General features: G+C 42.4%; 1 protein-coding gene across 1 annotated transcript; it reads left to right on the top strand.

Annotated features, from left to right (window-relative positions):
* Window positions 1-1,593: 1,593 nt before the first annotated feature.
* On the top strand, window positions 1,594-18,006 carry LOC4342987 (WD40 repeat-containing protein HOS15). Its single transcript, XM_015791852.3, has 14 exons — window positions 1,594-1,782; window positions 3,671-3,816; window positions 3,891-4,227; window positions 6,488-6,570; window positions 6,670-6,716; window positions 8,293-8,443; window positions 8,593-8,656; window positions 8,833-8,991; window positions 9,105-9,226; window positions 10,148-10,222; window positions 15,949-16,002; window positions 16,083-16,156; window positions 17,228-17,302; window positions 17,463-18,006. The coding sequence occupies exons 1-14, from the start codon at window positions 1,722-1,724 to the stop codon at window positions 17,680-17,682; spliced, it is 1,668 nt and encodes a 555-aa protein (XP_015647338.1). The 5' UTR covers window positions 1,594-1,721; the 3' UTR covers window positions 17,683-18,006.
* Window positions 18,007-21,244: the final 3,238 nt, after the last annotated feature.

Genomic DNA, 21,244 nt, shown 5'->3' on the forward strand with positions numbered 1-21,244 from the left:
CTATTCGTGGACACCGGCTAGAGAAGATACCAAACTCAGTCATCATGCTACCCAACTCTAGCAATGACTAGCAAACAACTAAACCTTAGCAGATACTTCGCTACTGTCACGCCCATAAATTCACGAACCAGAATTTCTAAGCTGAATGTACATTAAAACCCCTATCCAGGACCAGCTAGGGTACACAAGCGACAATTTTTGACATACAGATCCACGTCTTACAAACATATAAAAGATTTACAAATGCAACAGAAAGATAAAAACGAGCTAAGCTTGAAGACTTGACTCCTGCAGCGAGGCGACTCCATTCCACAGGCATTCTTGACGGCGGCAACGAAACCAACTTCTCTGAGACAGCCCAACTGAGAAGAACTTCAGCTCTGGTGTGGGGAAGAGAGAGCAAGATTGAGTACTATCCACTGCACTCAGCAAGTCATACCAGAAGAGAAGGTATGATGCAAGATATATCCAAAGGAGGCTAAAGGTTTATTTGCATAAAGCAGGCATTTAAAAGCAGTAGTTGAAAGCAGTAAAACTGTAATAGTAATTAATCAATATTAACCAATCACTGCTCAACACTACACCACGTTGAGACAGGGCCAATCCACCACCTGAACTAACCAGTTCCATTAAGCTAAACTAGGGGTGAGACTAATCACGGTGAATCCGGTTGATTGCCCATAACCACGGGCGCTGCTATTCGAATAATTTTAATCTGATCAGAGGTGTACAACTGTACCCACAAGACACAGCCCCAAATGTTGGGATCTATCATCCATAGCCTATTTTTTCACATGGTCAGTTGTATGTCGCATTGTTAAGGGGTGTGTCAAGACAAACAACAAGGATTTTAGCCAAGCCAAAGAAAGAAGTAGACCCCACAGGGAAGAGCACTAGGAATATCGTATATAAAGACGTTCTTGACTAGTGAGCAAATATAGGTTCGCATGATCAAAATTAATTCGAAAACATAATCTAGAGGATAGTAAATTGCTGATCTTTATGTTACTCACCAATGTCCTCTTGTTCTGTACAGCACGCCATCACCATTCATGTAGAATATTGTGTGATTATCTTCTCCATACCATCTCGTGCTACATGCGCCCATTTGCACCGGAATAATACCATGACTATGTTAACAAGTATGCCTCTCTAAATATTTACTTTTGCCATCGACAAATTTTAATAGTCGTGCCATATAGATCTTAAAAGAAGACGATAACGAGATGACCAACAAAATTGTTAATCTGGTTATACATGGTGAAACTATTAATTTGACATCTACTTCATATCGAACTATTATTTGGGTTTATATTCATGCTCTCATGCTATGTGCTCAAAGGGCAACGGTCGACGTGTGCCTTGTGTGACGAACAGAAAAATCAAGATCTTAAAAGTTATTAAATACAATAGAATTACATTGTAGCATTTAGTATTCCAGTTGTGCACGGATCTTAAAGCAAACGAACGGTCTAGGCCCGTCCATGCCTACGGGGCTCATGCCCCGTCCGATTTTTCTGCACGCGATCCTGACCGTGTCCAGACTGACTTCAGGAGATGACCTAAAATTCTCAATCCATCAATTTTTCCTATACCCACACCATCCATCCCTTCGCCGGTTTCGTCCCCTTGGCCACTCTCCCCTCTCCCCTCTCCCCTCTCCCCTCTCCTCCGGAGCCTTCCCGTCTCGGCGGCGGCCACGCGTTCGTCGACCGGCGCCTATGGGGGCAATCACCTCGGCCGAGCTCAACTTCCTCATCTTCCGGTATCTCCAGGAGTCCGGTTCGTCCACTCTCGAATTCTTCTCCCTAGTTCTTTTGTTTGTGGTTACGTTGCGAGGATTTTCGTGTGGATTGGAGATTTACCTCTGCTGCTCTAGTGGTTCGGTTCTGTTGTGGTGATGTGCGGCGCTGGGGAAACTAGGTTCTTTTGTTTGTGTTTAGATTGAGAGGATTTTCGTGTGGATTGGAGATTTACTGCTGCTGTATGTTTAGTAGCTCTAGTGTGGTTCGGTTCTATTGTGGTGGAGATGTGGGGCGTTGGGGATATTAGGTTCTTTTGTTTGTGTTTATTTACGTTGAGAGGATTTTCGTGTGGGTTGGAGATTTACCGCTGCTGGATGTTTAGTAGCTCTAGTGTGGTTCGGTGCTATTGTGGTGGAGATGTGCGGCCCTGGGGAAAATAGGGTCTGCTAGGGCACAATCTTGGGATCTGATGTGTCCAGGGAAACATAGGGCTGTTTTGGTTTTAGTGCCAAATCTTGCACTACCAACAGGTAGTCTAAATAGTACTTGTGTGATGTTTGGATTGATTCCATAACTTGCCAAATCAATAGAAATCTCTCCCTAGAAATCTCTAACAAAATGTTGATAGTAATAAAACTTGCCCAAGATTTGGCACTACCACTGGTAGGGTAGCAATCCAAACATGCCCATATATATAATAGGGTTCGATGTTGTCTGTTTCTTTTACTAACTTCCGTTTCATTCCTTTTAGTTGGACCCGAGGATTTTAATAACCGTTGGTGCATGGGAAGTTGTTGTTTTTGTTGGTTTTGGGGTTGAAATTGTAGTGGTAACTGGTAATTTGCGGGAGAGAATTGCGTTTGGTGCCTGTTCACTGATCACTGTAGCACTGCTGGCTTCCATATTTCTAACTGTCCTCAATTGCAGAGAGTAAAATATGGCTCAGAACTCAGAGTTCAGAACCAAGCTATAGGGAGTTCGTGCTACTATGGTGCCTTTTTGTTCTAGAAGTGCCTAACGAGTCAAGAAGAATATTATGCCATATTCTCTCATTTATCTGTTACCCACAGTTGATATATATGGTTCCACGGGCATGAATACGATACATAGACTCCAAGAGAGGGATTGCCATTTTTGCAAACAAGACAACATGACGATATGTCTCTCTATGCACATTATTTCCCATTTCAGTATTTGTCTTTTTCAACAATTCAACATAGGAAGCCTTGATGATAGTATGTGCTCCTTCTTGGAATACTTGTATTATTCGTTTCTATTTTCTAAAATATGAAAGTGGAAGTAAGAAGAACAAATCCAAAACTCATCCAGTTTTGCTCCATGTAACCTAACTTAGAGAAGAACTTAATAATTCAGAAGGAACTGATGAAAGGAACTAATAAGAACCCACCAGTGAGCTTGACATGGCTTAACTGAGCTTGACATGGGGGCATGTCCAGAGAGGTGCATGGTCTGGATGACGAGGAGAAAACCTATGGAGGGAGGCTGGTCTAGCACTCTAGCGATAAGCTTATATCATTCTTTTGTTGACGTGGCAGGGTTGTGTTGTGGATGTGATAAATTTTTGCATGCGTCCAATGAAGTTCCAAAGCTGTATCAAAGAATAATATCATTTACTTTAGTTGTCTGTTTCTAGTGATAGGCTTTTCACTTTTTGTTGAAGTGGCAGGGTTGTGTTGCATGTGCGATAAATTTTTGCATGCTTGTCAATGAAGTTCCAAAGCTGTATCGGAAAAAAAAAACATCATCTATTTTAGCTGACTTTTTCCTGATACATAACTGACATGTGATCTGTGTCAGTGTCCAATGATGTAGCTGCAACTACTTTATGCTGCACCCGACTTATATATATATTTGGTTATATATGACTATGACAGTTATTGCTGATGGTTTCTCAACCTTTCCAGGTTTCATTCATGCCGCATTCACATTAGGGTATGAAGCAGGGATCCATAAGGGTGGGATTGATGGAAATCTAGTTCCACCTGGTGCTCTTATCACTATCGTGCAGAAAGGCCTCCAATACATAGAACTAGAAGCAAATACGGATGAAGTAAGTTTGTTTGTCTTCTAGTGTTCATTACCTTTTCTGATGCATGCTACATCATGCTCTTTATCTTGTTGCAGAATGATGAAGATCTTGCGAAGGATTTTGCCCTTCTTGAACCTCTTGAAATAATCACAAAAAATGTTGAAGAGTTGCAACAGATTGTTAAGAAAAGGAAAAGGGAGAAGACTCAAAGTGACCGTGACAAGGACAAGGGAAAAGAAAAGGAACGTATGGAGGAGCATGAACGACGCCCTGGGGGTGAACGGGAGAGGGAGCGCCATGACCAAGAAAAAGAGTTAGAGAAGGAGAAAGACAGAGCTGAAAGAGACAGGGATCAAGATAAAGAGAAAGAAAAGCTGCACACAGAGCGTATTGATAAGGTTAAGGCTGAAGAAGATTCTCTTGCTGGTGGAGGTAATTAACTAATATCTGTTTGCTGCATTTCCCTTACGATTCCATCTTACAGTTTTCAGCATACTGTGAGTAAACTTTAGTAGCTACAGTCTACAGATGATTGAATCTTGATAACTTTATTTGTTAACTTGAGAAATGTTTTTGTGACAGTTGTTTGATATGTGCGTGTCTTTTCTTTGCGATAAATATGTTAATTACTGATTATTTTACAATGTTGACAAGTTTTCATTTGTTGCGGATCAGCAGAGCATTTGCAAGATAATGCTTGAAAATGTCCTTATGTAATTATGTCCATCGGTTTTCTGTATGTTTTACTATAAATATTACAGTCAAAGCAACATGCAAATTAATATGATGATTTGACGAATTATGCAAGAGTTACCACATTTATCTTTCACTTGGTTCGCGAAAGTTTTGGGTAACATGCCACATTAGCTCTCCAGTTCATTTATGAAGACATACTTACCAAACTGGTTACCTTTTTTTTTGGTAATGTCAAGTTTTTTGACTTGGTTTTCTTTGTGTAATAGCCAATATTAGCCCGAAACCAAACAGGACCATCAAAGAATTATCTTATTGCATCTAAAAGCGTGAGATTGCTCAATTTAATATAACACTTGTGCTTGCAAAGAATGCAGACACCAGAATGACAATTGAACATGCATTTGGTGTATTTTGGAAGTCGGAGAATGACAATTGCGACTTGAGAAATGTGGACAAAGTACTAAGTATCATTTTCAGCTTATAAATTTTCTTAGTTAAAATCCAATATATTGTCACAGTAGGGATTTGATTGTATGGAAGCAATTCAATAAGCTTTCCAATTCCAGGATATGCCACTCCGCAGAATTGAATCGGTTTTTTTGCTCGTCATCAGATGTGATTAGTATGAGCTCCCACTTTTGACCAACTAGTTTCATGCCCGTATGTTGTAACGGGTCAGGCCCCCATATAATTAGGGATAAACTGGGAGCCCGTATGTTAATGGGCCAAGCCCATATAATTAGGAAGTGATGGTGGTTATTTTTCGCATACGGACATGCCGCATGCGTTGGATGAGGGGATGGAAGGAGATGGAAGGAGAACTACTCGACTTTTAAGATAGTAGAGATCACATTTCTTGTACCCTTTTGCTCTTCTTCCTTCCCTCATATTTCTCCACCTCCGGTCTCTTTGTGCCTGGCGATGGCTAGTGGTGTGGAGCTTTGAGTGGAGGAGGGGATGGATCCCTTGGGAGGCGAGGCGGGCAAGCAAGAGCGCATGGAGCCAGAGCAGCACTGGCACACGGAAGTGGATGCAATACCGCCCTGCAGGGGAGACAAGGTCAGTGAGGGGAGGCAACACGCAGTGCAGAGGAGTTGGAGAACACAGTACACGGCTGCGGCATGGCTATTCCTGTCAGTGCTTTCACACAGCAATGCCCAGGCACTTGTGTCCTTGCTCTGCTGTTTTAACGTGGCGGTTGAGGATAGACCTCCACAACAGATCCACCCTGGTGGAGTTTATCCTGGTGTAGTGCTGGAGGAGAGGAGAGACATCACTTAGCTCCCCTTGCCAACTGACTTTTCCTTCTCACCATCCAGCCATCCATGCTCCTGTTCAGTCATGCATCGTGCTGGAGAAACCATTGGGCTACCATGGGCAAAACTGGAAAAGAAAGTAGGGTCTAGGTCATGTAATCACTGAAATAGAAATCGAAAAAACCAAAATAATTTTAACATGGCAATTCCTAAAGCATTTTTATCTAACAGGTGGCAAATAATCAATTAGCTTCTCTGGAGTGACATATCCTAGAGCCCGTGACTTATGGGTGGTGTATGATCAATTATCCCTGCCAAAAACTCCATAATATCCTTGTGGTACGTGTCATATGTTCTAGTAACACGAACATACATTTCTATTACATTTGTGAGTGTGTATTACTATTGTGTTTCCTGATGGCAATAAATCGCTAAAACTGTGTTCTTAGGTGCATTAATGCTTGATAATAACCATGATTTTAACCTCCTGTATGAACCAATATATTGTTTGATTTCTGATATTTGATTTACATAAGTGAAATGACATGAATGGTCATGGAACTGATTTAGGATATTGTGCTTTAATTTCCTTATGTAGAATTAGTGTGCTTCTTGGAGTAGCAACCTCCTTGTGGAATTAGTTGTCACTTGTATGGAGCCTTCATAATATTTTTTGGATATTTTTGTGTCTATCAGTTTAACGCTACCATGCCAGGGTGTACTAAATCTTATTGCTACAGGTCCCACACCAATGGATGTAAGCACAACTGCTCATGAAATTTCTAGTGCTGATGTGACTGTTTTGGAAGGACACAGCTCAGAGGTTTAAATAGCCTTCTGCCATACAGCTATTTGACCTATCATGGATTAGTACTAGAAAGCATGTTCTCTTACTGCTTCTTTCAAATTTCTTTGTATTTAGGTGTTCGCTTGTGCATGGAGTCCAGCTGGTTCCCTTCTAGCGTCTGGGTGAGTCCTTATTATCTCTGCATCGATGTTTGTGTTCTTCCATTGATATTGTTTGTGCTCCTGTAGCCTTATGATCTCATTTTGTATTTGACATAGACATCAAACTGCTAGTCTGTGTATATGTGAACGATTGTCAGGTGTGTTGCACCATATTTTAATACTTTTTGAGATATGCCTAGAGGGCTGGAACTTAGACTTGTTAAGATAAAATTTTTGGATTTTTCTCTCTTATTATTCACACTAGTAAATTGTCCACTTATAGCAACGGAAATATAATTTTTACAATTTTACATCATGTCAATTTTGAAGCTTTTAAAATTAATTTTCTATTATACATTATTCGATCATACTTGAGCCATTTTGACCATAGTTTTTAGCAACAGTCATTAGGGTCATTTGACCCAGGTTCTAGCACTGTAGGTCTGCCCCCCGCGCACAGATGCTTGATTTGGAAAGAACATAATAGGAAATAATCTAACACTGGAATTAATTTGACAACATAATGTGAGTTTTCTACTATTAGTGTAATATTGTTCTAAATAACATTTACACACTTGTTGGGTGAAAATTCTAGGCACAATGTGAGAATATTTAACTCAACTAACTCTTAGTTGGATTGGAGCAACAACAACAGGCAGCGCTATAGCTATCAGCAACTGGACAGTATGTGCAGTCATCATTGAACCCACCAAATCAAGTAGCCTCACCATAACAGATAAACAATACAATACTAGCAGGGAGGATTGAGCAATCGTGCTAGAGGGAGATCGAGGGGTACACCGGGAATGTATTTCATGAGCACACCACCAGATCAGAGGGGAGCAAACAGATGGACCCAACTACCACAATCCCTCTATAGAGCACCTCTCCTGTAGGACGTGGCAAAAATACTGCCGCACTCTTTAAGGGCATAGCTGTGCCACAATTTGGTCCTCGTCACTGACCAGAGGATGTCTTTGGCCTGCAAGGATGATGAGGGATGATGATGGAAGAAATGCAATTAGGAGAGTCTGAGAGTGACACATGCTTGCAGTTTGCAGTTTGGGGAGGGAGAGGTTGGCGAGGCAGCCCCATAGGGCCATAATTCGCCATGATGGTGTGTGCGGGCAAGGACATGGGGTGCACAGCGCAATTCCTTGGGAGGGGAAGTCCATGCAGCCCGCTTGGTTTTCTTTCGGTATCCGGTTTTCTCAAGGGGTGGGATGGTTTTCAGGCAGTGTCCACCAGGTTTTTCTTGTGGTATTCGTTTTTTAGGTGGGGTGGTTTTCATGCTGGATTTTCTTGGAAGCCCAATGTTTCCAAGAGGGTGCAGTTTCCATGCATGTCTGGGTGGTGCGCTGTGCGCCGCGTGGGACAAACAAACAGGACAAACTACGCTTTTATAGTACTAGAGATAGAGATATGTCAGCCTGTCAAAACTTTCATGCTCATATTTTACTCTTTATACAGTTATTCCTATTGCATCCCTTCTATAAATTGTTGCAAATTATATTTATATACGTGCTTAACACCAATGCTTTCTGTCCTTATCTATCCTCTTTGATGACTCACATTACTATTTTGTACATGCTGCTAGGTCAGGAGACTCGACAGCTAGAATCTGGACAATTCCAGATGGACCATGTGGTTCCATCACACAATCATCTCCTCCAGGTGTTCATGTTTTGAAACATTTTAAGGGTCGAACTAATGAGAAGAGCAAGGATGTCACCACACTTGACTGGAATGTGAGTTTTATAATAGGCTTGCTATTGACGGTCGTCTGTACCAGCCCACTTGTTTATTTTACATTTCGCAAAATACTTGTTTTTGCATCTATGTTCTTCCACTTTGACATGTTCATCTTTGGATTTGTTTTGCCTGTTGTCTCTTCTAGGGGGAAGGAACTCTATTGGCTACTGGTTCCTATGATGGGCAGGCAAGAATATGGAATAGCGATGGTAAGGAAATTACTATCTTGCTATGCATTTTTTTTGTGGCTTTGTATATTAGTTCATAGTTTTGCATGGTAACTGTATTAGATTTGCAAATTGGGAGGTACTGCATAGCTTAGAACGACTTATTATGCATTTAAACTTTTCCCAAAAATCAGCCCTGATGATATTGAATTTATCAGGAGAGTTGAAGCAGACTTTGTTCAAACACAAGGGACCTATATTTTCCTTGAAATGGAATAAGAAAGGAGATTTCCTCCTAAGTGGAAGTGTTGATAAAACTGCTATTGTGTGGGATACAAAGACATGGGAGTGTAAGCAGCAATTTGAATTTCATTCAGGTATGCTTGCATGCCACAACAGTGCTGATTTTTACATTATAATTATCTTTATTGCATTGGATGCATTTCTATCCAGCACAATAAACTGTAAACTGCCTCTATTTTTCATACAGCTCCAACACTGGATGTTGACTGGAGAAACAATAATTCTTTTGCAACATGCTCAACTGATAATATGATCTATGTTTGCAAGATTGGGGATCAGCGCCCAGTTAAATCCTTCAGTGGTCATCAGGTTGGTGTTCTCCAAGCAGTACATGTTTTCGATATGTGCTGTCCTTCAAAATGCATTGAATTCCCTTTATTTTGGAGTTTAGAGGTGATTTCTGGAATCAGAAGCAAGTTAAAGATGGGGATATGGGGAGAAGTGGAGTTAACACTTGACAGAAATAAAAGATTCTAGATTTTAAAAATACAAAACAAATCCTCTTGCATAGAAGTTCTAAGTATAATACACATCAGATCAACCAGCCATTAGTAGAGAGAAGGTAGTAAACTGTACTTTTCATGGCTGAGATCTTTAGCTCTAGTTGGAGCTGGGCCCAATTAGCCCAACAACTCAAATTTATTATAGAGTTAGCAAACAAGAAGTTCCTTGCATTCAGTCTATCTAGTTCCTTCTATTTATTCTATTTGATTCAGTTGACTGTCTTCCATTATCCAGTCATACGTTGGTTGGCTGCAAAATTGTTGATGCTGCAGGATGTATTGAATGAATGTGAACACTGTTCAGTTGAATGCTGTGATATTATTTGTGTTCAAACATTGAGTCATGCTTTCTGTTTGCCCATGCAAATATCATGTGTTTCAATGTAACATCCAAACATCATGGAGATTCTGCGGGCAGTGTCAACAGAAGCTAGGCTTTGGTGCCCGGCTGGAGCTCTTGTGCTCCAAGTTTTCCTTTGTAGGTCAATAACTCAAGGGCACTAGGCTGTCGTAGGGTGGTTTTTGGTCATGGGTTGCCTTGTGTGATGCTATTTGTGGATGTGTTTTGGGCGAAGGGCTCGTGAGCCCTTGGTTGTATGTGTGATTTTTTTTTCCTTAATGAAATGAAGCACAGCTCTCCTGCATTTTCTAAAAAGAATGTAAGCGAAATTGGAAAAGGTGGCAACCAATGTGATCTTCTGATTGTGACAATTAAGCTTGTTTCCAGAGTGAAGTTAATGCTATCAAGTGGGATCCAACTGGTTCTCTGCTGGCTTCATGTTCAGATGATTGGACTGCTAAGGTAATTAATATACAACAATAGTTTCATCTTTGTCATTCAATCTTCCATTTATAAATATACGAAGGTCCCCCATACTTTAGGGGGTCTGATGCCCAGTTTCATACTTGTTTATTAGACAAACCCCCACTTTCGAGGGCTAAATAGACTTTCTTCGTTGTAATATATTGACATCTGTGTACTTTTGTACTGTATATAGTCTTACATTTTGTACCTGCTCGATATGCAATTGAGTTGATATAATATCTTGAGATGTTTTTCTTAGTAAATTTACTACCTCCATCCCAAAATATACCTTGGACTGGATGAGACATAACCTAGACGTCTGGACAGCCCTGTCCAGATTCGTTGTACTAGGTTGTCTTATACAGTCCAAGGTTGCAATATTTTGGAACGGAGGGAGTAGTTTCTTTGTCCTAGTACAGTGTTATGATTCTGTAGACTGTATCAGTCATGACTTTTTACACTAACCCCATCCCATCAGTAGTACAGTCATATTTTATTTTGAGTCTTGGTGGCGTAAGTAAGTCTAGTTGCCCCAAATGCATACATGAAAAACCTTGTTACCACAGTTTGGAAATAAACCTCTGACTGCAAAATTATCGATTTTACCCTTAAATGTCAATCACAGTTAGATATGTGTTATTTTTCATTTTCGTGATCACATCAATTGTTTGTCTGCATAAGCCAGAACATCACATAAGCGATGTGGCAACCAATCAAGGGTAGAGTTTTGCTTGTGGAATGGAAGTGACTTTGTTTCGAGTTGGTTGCTAAAACACTTTGCTCTATACCTTGCATGGTACTACGCTTTTCTGTAAGTAAGTTTTTTTTTTCCTAAATACACATGAGATCTGCATATCGTTTCATCAAGAGACGGAAGAAGCAAAAACACCCCTCACCAAAACAAGTCTTACATTTACAAGAAAACCCGACTCAAAAAGACCTTACCTAAGCGAGGTTACCGACCTACTAAGGAATTCGCTGAGCTTAGAAGCTGCAGCCATGCACCAAAGACCACATTCATTAACCACAATTTGGATGACAGTCAATACACTAGGATTGACGCCATTAAATATGTGGTCATTCCTATACTTCTAAATCTCCCATGCCGCAAGCATGATAAGCGAGTTGAGCCCTTTCTTGGAATCCTTATCGACGCCTCTTACAGCCTTGGACCACCACCTGGAGAAATGCTTGGTGTCCTGATTTGGAGAGATGGATATCAGCCCTAACCTTTGAGAATAAGAGACCATATACTTGTTGGGAAAAGACACAAGTAACTAGGAGGTGATGTATCCCCCAGCCTGGTCAAAAAGCGGACAAGCGATGAGATGTGGCGGCCCTCGCTTGGCAAGGCGATCAGTGATCCAAATGCTGTTATTAATTATGGCCACACACAAAGAACTTGCACCTTAGGGATGCCCAGCTCTTCCAAGTTTCTTTCCAAGGGGCGAATCCGATTGTGCCAACAAAAAATGACTCGTAGACTGATTTGGAGGTATGCGACTCAGACTTTGGGAGCTTCCAACGGTGCTGATCTGGTACACCGTTCTGAAGGGCCACACTGGCCACTAAGTCCCAAATTCGCACATACTCTATAATAACTTGGACAGTGAGTGCTCCTTTGATATCAGCAACCCATCTTTGGTTTTCTAAGGCTTGTGTCATAGTGCGACGTTCGATAATCCTTTTAGGCATCAACTTGATCAGATTAAGAGCTTATCTCCACCACGGTTTTGTTTTGCAACCATCCACCTGACCAAAACAAAATACACTACCCATTTCTAACTATGGATCCAACGGCCATATTAAAAAGAGTATGAGCATTATGTGGAACTTGTAGAGGTAACCCTTCCCAAGCATGGGCATTGCCAGTTTTTTCCAACCAAAGCCATCAAATGCGCATAGCTCAACTCTTATATTCCAAATTGTGGATTCTCAAACCACCGTACATAAGGGACCAACAAACCTGCTCCCAAGCAACCAAACAATTTGCCACCGTTAGCCTTTTCATGACCTGCCCAAAGAAAGCCTCTTCGTATCTTGTCAATAGCCTTGATTACTGTTAGGGTTGGAATTGTGTTCCACCGAAGGGGGAAGGATGCGGAACGACGGGGAACACAAGCGCGCGAAGGCGATGGGAACGCAAAGCCAGTGGGCGCGAGTTGCGCGTGCCAGATTGCTACAGGACTTTAGCTTCATCTCAATTAGTTAGGATTCACTCTCAAGTTATTTAGCAAATATTATCCATTTTCTTCAGCTAAATTAGTTACAAATGTTTGTTCTTGTAAGGGCAGACTCAAGGAATAAAGCAAGCCGAATTAATCTCATCTACTATTTTCCATTTCCTCGTCTCCTTCCGATTGCATTCATCAGCGCCCTGGGTCGCCGATCTACCAAGCTCCCTAAGCGTCGGCTGCCTACATCTCATTCATATCCTATTCGATCATTGCCAGGAGCTCGTGACAACTTTGTATCAGACCATGGAAGAAACCTCCACTGCCAAACAACCGCTTCTGGAACCCTGGTCCCCTCGACAAGCTGCAGGACAATGGTGGATGTCCTCGCCAGCATTTCGCTGCTCGCGTCCAAGATTGATATGGTTGATCTCAGTCGATCGGTCGCCGTTGCGACTTCTCGCATCACTGCACTTGAGCAGTTCCAGGTTGCGTCGTCTACATCTACGTCCAACAACGCGCCCTGGCTTCCCACCCGTCAACCCACACCCGCAACCATTGAGCTCTGGCGCACTGCAGGACTCCAACACGGTGATGCCGGGGGCAACGTTCCTCGTTTCTATAAACTTGAATTTCCCAAATTTGATGGCAAGGACGACTCCCTGAAGACCATTGCGAGCAGTTCTTCCAGGGCCAAAAGACCGACAACAGTGACCGTGTCTGGCTGGCAACTTACCATCTCATCGGTGAGGCGCAAGACTGGTACTTCCACTACGAGCAGCAGTAGGGACCGCCGGATCGGGACACGTTCAAGGAGCTCTGTCATGGTCAATTCGGTCCTCCCATACGCAATAATCCTCTCGGTGAGATCAGGCGTTTGTTGCAAACCTCCACGGTGGCGGTGTACCAATCCAAATTTCTCACGCTTGCCAGCCGCATCACTGAACCACTTACCGATAGCTAGCAGGTTAAGTTCTCCACGGCCGGGCTCCACGACGACCTCGCCGTCGACGACGAGCTCAAAAAGCCCGATCTTCAGGAGGCCATGAGTCTTGCTCGTGCATGAGTGCAAGGTGGTCAAGCACGATGGGCAGGCACAAGGTCCTCAGCTCAGCCCTACTTCTGCGACGTGGCGCTAGCAGCGTCACCTGTGCCCGCACCAGCAACCAGGGCTCAGCCAGCCGAAACCCTAGCCGATGCGCGCCGCAACAACAATTTCGTCGCCTTTCTCCGGCAGAGTTGGTGGAACGTTGTCTCCAAGGGCTCTATTACCATTGCGACGAGAAGTTTGTATGCGGACACAAGTGTGCACGGTTGTTCTACATTGAGTATGATGACTCCACGGATGATGACGGAGCCAACGACGATGCGGTGCCACAAGTGAACACGCTATCAGGCATTGACGGAGCTAGCACCATGAGGCTTCCGGTTACAATAGCCGACATACGTGTTGTGGGCTTGTGGCACTCGTCGACTCCGGCTCGACGCACAGGTGGTGCATCACCTCCTCCATCTTGAGCCGGTGTGCTAGGGACTTCGCTTTGTCATGGCCAATGGTGATCGCCTTGTCAGCCCGGGCCTGTGTCGCAACCTCGCGCTCAACATCGATGGCGAGGCCTTCTCGGTCGACTGCTTCGCCCTTGACTTGTGTGCTGTCGACATCATCCTAGGCATGCAATGGTTGCAAACGTTGGGGCCAATACTGTGGGATTTCAAGAACATGCGCATGGCCATATGGCGCAGCACACGCGAGGTCATGTTCTACAGCCTCGCTGATCAGGGCCCGATGTGATGAGTGGCGATCGACATCGACGATATTTTGCAGCATCTCCTGGCGGAATTAGAGGACCTCTTCGCCGAACCCCAAGGCTTGCTGTCGGCACGGGCTATCGACTACCGCATCCACCTCAAGCCTGGGGCCACATCAGTCGCCGTTCGTCCCTACCGCTACCGCTATCCCTCAAGGCATACCATGGTACATAATATGGCTCATGGTTGTGTTCTTCCTATTCCGGCCAAGGCAATATAGGGTCGTTTGGCTTGCGGTGTTCCTGAAACCCTTGTTCAGTGGGAAGGTAAGGCACCGGCAGATGCAACTTGGGAAATTGAATCGGATTTTCGTCACCGTTTCCCTGCATTCTGGCTCGAGGATGAGCTGTTTCTGAAGGATGGGAGAGATGTTAGGGTCGGAATTGTGTTCCACCGAAGGGGCAAACGCGCAAAAGCGATGGGAGCGTGAAGCCGGCAGGCATGAGTTGAGCTACGCATCCCGGATTGCTGCAGGTCTTCGGCTTCATCTCAATTAGTTAGGATTTACTCTCAAGTTTGTTAGCAAATATTATCCCTTTTCTTCAGCTAAATTAGTTACAATTGTAAGCTCTTATAAGGGCATAGATTCAAGGAATAAAGCAAGCTGAATTAATCTATCAATCTCATCTACTATTCTTTGGTTTCTCATCTCCTTCCGGTTGCATTTGTCAGCGCCACGGGTCGCGATCTACCAAGCTCCCTAAGCCCTGGCCGCCTACATCTCATTCATATCCTATTCTATAATTGCCTGGAGCTTGTGACAAACTACCCATTTTGGTGTATCAATTGCAATCATAAGATGAATTGGGATGGGCAGCAAAACCACTCTTACTATGATGAGATGCTCAGCGTGATTCATTAGAGAAGCTTTCCAACCTGTGAGATTGTCAGCCACCTTATCCACTAGAGCTCACAACTTAGTTTTTAGTAGGCTTTCGAATATTGAGCGGGAGACCAAGAGAGGTACAAGGAAAATCCTCACTCACATGAAAGCATACTAGAGATGAACTCCAAATCATCCTCTTGGCACTGAATAGGTGTCACTGAGCTCTTTTCCAAGTTGGTCACAAGCCTAGATGCATGACCAAAGACCTTCAACAATTGCTTGATAATAGAGATAACATTCACCGGCATTAGGAACATAACCGCATCATCCTCATAGAAGGAGCAAAAATGTTGGGCAGCGACGCACAATTCACCAATAAATCTAGAACGTCCATGACCAATATGTATAACATGGGGGAGAGGGGGTCACCTTGTCGGAGACCATATGACGATGAAAGATTACCTCCCTGGCTTCACCATTAACCAGTATTCGAGTAGAAGTAGAGAGGACCAAACACAAAAGGTTACAACAACAATGACGAAAACCCAGCTGCTGCATGACCTCCACATGAAAAGACCAAGAAACTGAATCAAAAGCCTTTGAGATATCCAATTTGAGTAGGACATGGGGTTCTTTCCTCCCACTGAGACATTTGGCAATCTGTTGGACAAGGAAATAATATCATGGATGCTTCTTCCTTGGAGATGATTTTTTGATAAAACAACAAAAACCAGTAATGTGGAGTTGATAATGTGTCAAAAACAATTTGATGAAACCGATAGTTGAGGGGGCCAATGAACTTACTCCTTTAAACAACGCTATGGGTTTGCAGTTACAATCCTTGGGAAGTGCTGGTGCTATATCGTCCATTGTGAAGCCTTTTCCCACTTTTGTTGCCTTCTTTTTTTTTGCAGATATGGAGTATGAAGCAGGATAAATGTGTTTATGATTTTAAGGAGCATACTAAGGTTTGAGAAATCTACCCTCATTTTTTATGATCCCTAGAACCTGTTCTACTGTCTATCATATGCTTAATTATATTTTGCAGGAAATATACACTATTAGATGGAGCCCAACAGGACCAGGAACAAATAATCCCAATCAACAGTTGCTTTTGGCAAGGTAAATAATTTGTGCAAATAATTAAATACCTAGAAGCTATATTTTTAATTATAATTAAATACTAGAAGCTATACCTAGATTCATATTGGGTATCTGATGGTTGATAATTGATAGCTCACCCTCTAGCTTTTATGTCCTTTGAAATTTGTCAAATGAAGTAAAGTGCATATTGTTTTATGTTTTTAGCAAGAGCAGTACAAATTTTATCATTTTAGTTCCCACTGTCCTACATGTAAAATGGAGTAAATTACATTAAATTACACTTGTACTGCAAAAACTATATATTCAAGAAAATATAGTTGTTCTGACTTATGTATGGCTTTCTGAAATTCGAATAGTTGTCAAAAAGAAGACACAAGCCTACCTGCAACAAATTCTTAGTAGGATCATAATCGCCTTTGTAACATGTCTAAATATGGAAGATGTTGTTGATGACTAATCAGACTCACAAGTTTGTTTATCTCGGATATCATGATTTATGAGTGACTTCTGTGTATTTATGGTTCTGTGAATTTATGGTTCTGTGAATTCATTCTTCTAAGATAGTTTTAGTCGATTCTCAATGTTGGGTTCACTGCAACCTACTATTGTGCTTCCTGTGCATGGTATACTTGGCATCCTCCCTTTTTTGTTTAAAATATCTCATGAACATAGCTCATTTTTTTAATGTGGATATGCTGGAACCCAGGGATCTCTGTTGCACATCAATGTATTAGTAAGTCGGCATCTAATTTTGAAAGGTTCTAAAGCAGTAACCATTGTTTGTGCTGCCACCAACCTTATATCGCTTACATGGCCCAACCAGCCGCTTGTGCTACCTACCTAAGCAGTACATGGTTGGACGCTGATTCCCCTTGTTTGTGACCTAGTAGATCACCAAATTTCAGCCAATTTGCCATTTTCATTATTTTCTGACACCATTGCTGGTTCCTCATATACATAGTTATTGGAGATGTAAGTAGGGTTGCTTAGTTACCTGGAGTATGATTCTTGCTTCTTAGGAATTCTGGTAGCTTCACCTTTTCCAGCGGATGTTTTTGGCAACGATTGACTATTTTGTTTCATGTGCAGTGCCTCTTTTGATTCGACTATCAAGCTATGGGAAGTTGAGCAAGGACGCCTTCTGTACAGCTTGGCTGGCCACAGGTATTTGATACCAGGAGAAAAAAAATACACCTTTTCAAAATACAAGGCATATTTTGAGTATTAAATCAAGGGAAAGATGGGTTGACTTATAAAAGAAACGGATGGAGTTCTTTCTTTTGGTTGCTTGCAATGGCTGAACTCAACTTATTCGTGATTGCAGGCAACCTGTGTATTCGGTCGCATTTAGCCCTGGTGGTGAGTACTTAGCAAGTGGTTCCCTTGATCAATGCCTACACATATGGTCCGTTAAAGAAGGGAGGATCTTGAAGACATACAGAGGGAGTGGTGGCATTTTTGAAGTGTGCTGGAATAAAGAAGGCAGCAAGATTGCAGCATGTTTCTCGAACAACACAGTCTGTCTCATGGATTTCAGGATGTAGTTTAAACCAGTGGATGGATGAAGTAATACAAGCAGATGCTTGGCTATCTGTTCTTCCGTGATCAGCTGGGGAGAACAGGATTATTGCCTTAACTCTAGGTTTTAGGTACCTTTAGTTTGCCAGTGCTTGTACAGTTATTTCCTTGCGGAGAAACTGACCATAGGATATAGTTATGTGTAGAGCGAAATCTTTCCAACATCATGTCTTCGCAATGCTCATCGTATTTAGTACTATATTAGTAACAATTGTTTATTCGAGATTATCTTTGTCATTACCATAACAAATGCTTAATTGCTATGGTACCATTTGACTGAGTTGCTATGATGTCATCGTCGTCAGAATTTCCCTGAGGGTATTTGGTTAAGGTTCACTGTTTGATTTTAGCTATTTTGATTTTTATAAGTTGGTTTTAGAATTAATAACGAGGTATTTTGGTCGCTTTTGTTAGTCAGCTTTGGTTTTCTGACTGTTATGTATAGTACTTCCTCTATCTACTTTTGATAGTCATATTTCTAAATCTGAAAAATTTTTGATAGGCATATTTCAATTCAACAACTTATCATCTTAATGATTTTTTCGGATTTAATGCATGACTCTCTATTCTTCCTCACAAGATTGGTTACATGGGTATCAAGAAATGTAAATATTAATGAATTGCTTGTTTACGAGGAATGTCTAGTAACTTGTTTAAATGGATGATAAGTAGAATTGCTTATTATTGGTCTGTGTGCCAATATGAAATATGACAGTCAAAAGTAGATGGAGGGAGTAGTATAGAAGTTATAAATTTTGGTTGTTTTGTCAAAATGTTTCTAAACAGACCCAGTTGGCCAGTTCTACTGGACGCGTTTGACTTGTACCACGAAACCCCAATGTTGATGTTCTCGTCTTCATCGGGTAGAGGAGACGGCAGCCGTGTTGGATGCCACGCTCGGAACAATAGCCGAAGATTCGAACCTGTTTGATTTGAATCCATGCCAAAAAAATTGGCAATGCCAATAGAATTGGATGGCATTCCGTTTGCTAGAGAAGAAATGGTATTGCAAAAGTATTGGTAAGAAACATAAACAAGAGCACTAGCAAAAATTTAACGCCAAGCCAAACAATCCTGATAAATCTTATCGCTGCCAAAATATTGGTAGGGTTAAAAACTCTTACAGACAACAGGAAATCTGAGAGCCTTCACCCTCCTATTCAACTGGGTTATTAGAAAAGCTGCTTCGTTCGTCGACTTCTTTGCCTTCTATTATGGAAGTCTTAGTTACGAGCTCACTTTCGCTGACTTCTTCCTTAGTGTAGTCTCGGTAAATACTTTAAGACTCCGTTCCTTAGCCTAGTCTATATCCACAGCTGACGTACCGACGCCTTTCCCTTTGTAGACGGATAAGTGAGTCTGTAACCTTAACGTACTTTTTTCATACTTTTTCCCATCAGGTCTAACGGGCTTTCGTCCCTTCGCCTATAGGCGGCTTCGCTATCGCTCATGACTTGGTATAGAAATCTCTCCGTGTAGTGTAGTGGTCAGTGTTGGTGATATGGGCCCGGGGGTATCAGGACCATAGGGAGGAGGCTGCCCCCGGTAGCCATGTGGCCCGACCCCCCTGTTTACGCGAAAAACACACACTGGCCTAGGAGATCTGCTTAGTTCCAGTGCAGGTCCAAATCTTGATAAGATGCAGGCGTGCCAGTCAGTTTGATCTTACAACTGACAAGATATACAAATAGCAGATCAATGAACCAATCGACTGACAAGCCGATAGATTAATTCCAGCTGATGCCGATACCAGCTGATAGCGATAGAGTTTTGAGCTATCGGTTATATGTTTGATGTAGATAACAATATAAAGGCAATCGGCTAATGATGATGTAACAACATAACAATAATATAATCCAGTAGAAACCAATCGGCTAACAATGACATGATAGAATAAACACTGATCCGAAGGTTAAAGCATACATCGGCTGAAGGTCCGATGCCATAAAATCCAAACGATTAGATAAACAGTAAAATCTTTGTTGCGATCGGCTAAATCCATTATGTATGCAATCGTTGTAAGCCGATGCAATGTCCAGATAACTCATCAGCTGAAACCCCGATGAAACCCTTATTAGCAATCAAGAAACAAGCTAGAGATTATGGTTCTAAACATGACTTAGTAGATCAAACTTAATTGATGCAGCACTAAGTATGAAAAGAAACATAATATCTAGACAATCAAACCCTTAACTGATTTTCGGGGTGGTAGATATCTAAGTCAATCTAATCTAGCAAGACGATTTAGCCGATACCGGCAGAAACCCTAAAGCGAGAAGCAGCCGATAGAGCTAAATTGATATGCTAAGATTAAATTAACATAGCCATATGATAAATTGGTAGGCAAAAATACCAACCGAACTAGAGCAATTTAAGAGGTCGAATATACTGATGCAGCCTTGAACGACGCCGACGAAGCCAATATAATTGCCAGGGCCAGTGGAACGTAGGACTTACCCCTTCGCCAGAGATTGAACTGAACCAATGCAGCCCCGCGTCAGGTGCCAAATTCCGCCGGCTGATAAGTAAAAACCTCAGGAAAGAGGGTGGCGATGCGCCGATAGCAGTATTGATCGAGAGATATATTACAGTGACCCGGGTGTACATATTTATACCCATGGGTAGATACTAGTTCTTGTAGGAAAAGAAAAAAAAAACTTTTCTAAAGATAAAAGGAAAACATAAAGTCCTTATAGGACACTAACAAACTATTCCTAATTAATAGATAACTTGCCATGCCGCATTCTTCTTGACCTCGGTCACTTCTGGATAAGCTTTCTTTAATAAATTAATTTCCTTAACCGAATATAGCAGGAATCCAACTATTAGCGATGTGGTAATTTGCTTAGGGGCTTGCCAAATTTCACCGTTAACACCCTGAAACCCCCGGGCGCGGTGTCGCGTGTGCTCGGTTAGGTGGGCACCCCCAACGCCCACCTAACCGCATTTAAGGCAGTGTGAGCGAGCGCACCACACCGTATTAAATACAGCACGTGGTGCGCCTGACCGGACCGTGACCAGTCTGTGACCAGTCGAATGACCGATGTGTCCAGGGTAGTGCGCCTGTGCACTGGTTGCATGTCACATCCCCTGTCATGTCCTTAGCCTCTCATCACAACCAGCCGGAGGTGGTTTGTTTAACCCGGTCAGGGCAGGGTTTCCGTTTCCCGACGCGAGTGAGAACCCAAAAGTCTTCACTCATTAAATGACGAATGACATGCGTGTCCCCCGTGTCAGCCGGATAGATTTGATAGGGCCCACGCCATAGCGGGCGTACTAGAGGCTTCTAAGGCAAGAAACAAGACATGCATTTAATGTGATTATCCTCCCTAGATAGACTCGGTGGACCCATGTGGTAACCCCTTGAGATATAAAAGGAGGTCCAGGCCTACTTAGGGGGAGGGGGGATGAGCCCTTTTTTTTTTCTCTAGATCAGTTTTCATGCCCCTCATCATCAACACCTTCTACTCCAACAGGGAGATCTTGTAAATCTTCACACGATCAGCTAAGCACAGGAGTAGGATATTA

The sequence above is a fragment of the Oryza sativa genome, chromosome 7 (assembly GCF_034140825.1).
Source record: "Oryza sativa Japonica Group chromosome 7, ASM3414082v1".
NCBI lineage: Eukaryota > Viridiplantae > Streptophyta > Magnoliopsida > Poales > Poaceae > Oryza > Oryza sativa.

Bases quoted from the DNA above. Each gene is read 5' to 3' on its own strand.
- LOC4342987 (XM_015791852.3), top strand. From the start codon at position 1,722: ATGGGGGCAATCACCTCGGCCGAGCTCAACTTCCTCATCTTCCGGTAT. The intron at 8,444-8,592 runs GTGAGTTTTATA...TGTCTCTTCTAG, and splicing joins TCACCACACTTGACTGGAAT to GGGGAAGGAACTCTATTGGC. The intron at 8,657-8,832 runs GTAAGGAAATTA...TGAATTTATCAG, and splicing joins AAGAATATGGAATAGCGATG to GAGAGTTGAAGCAGACTTTG.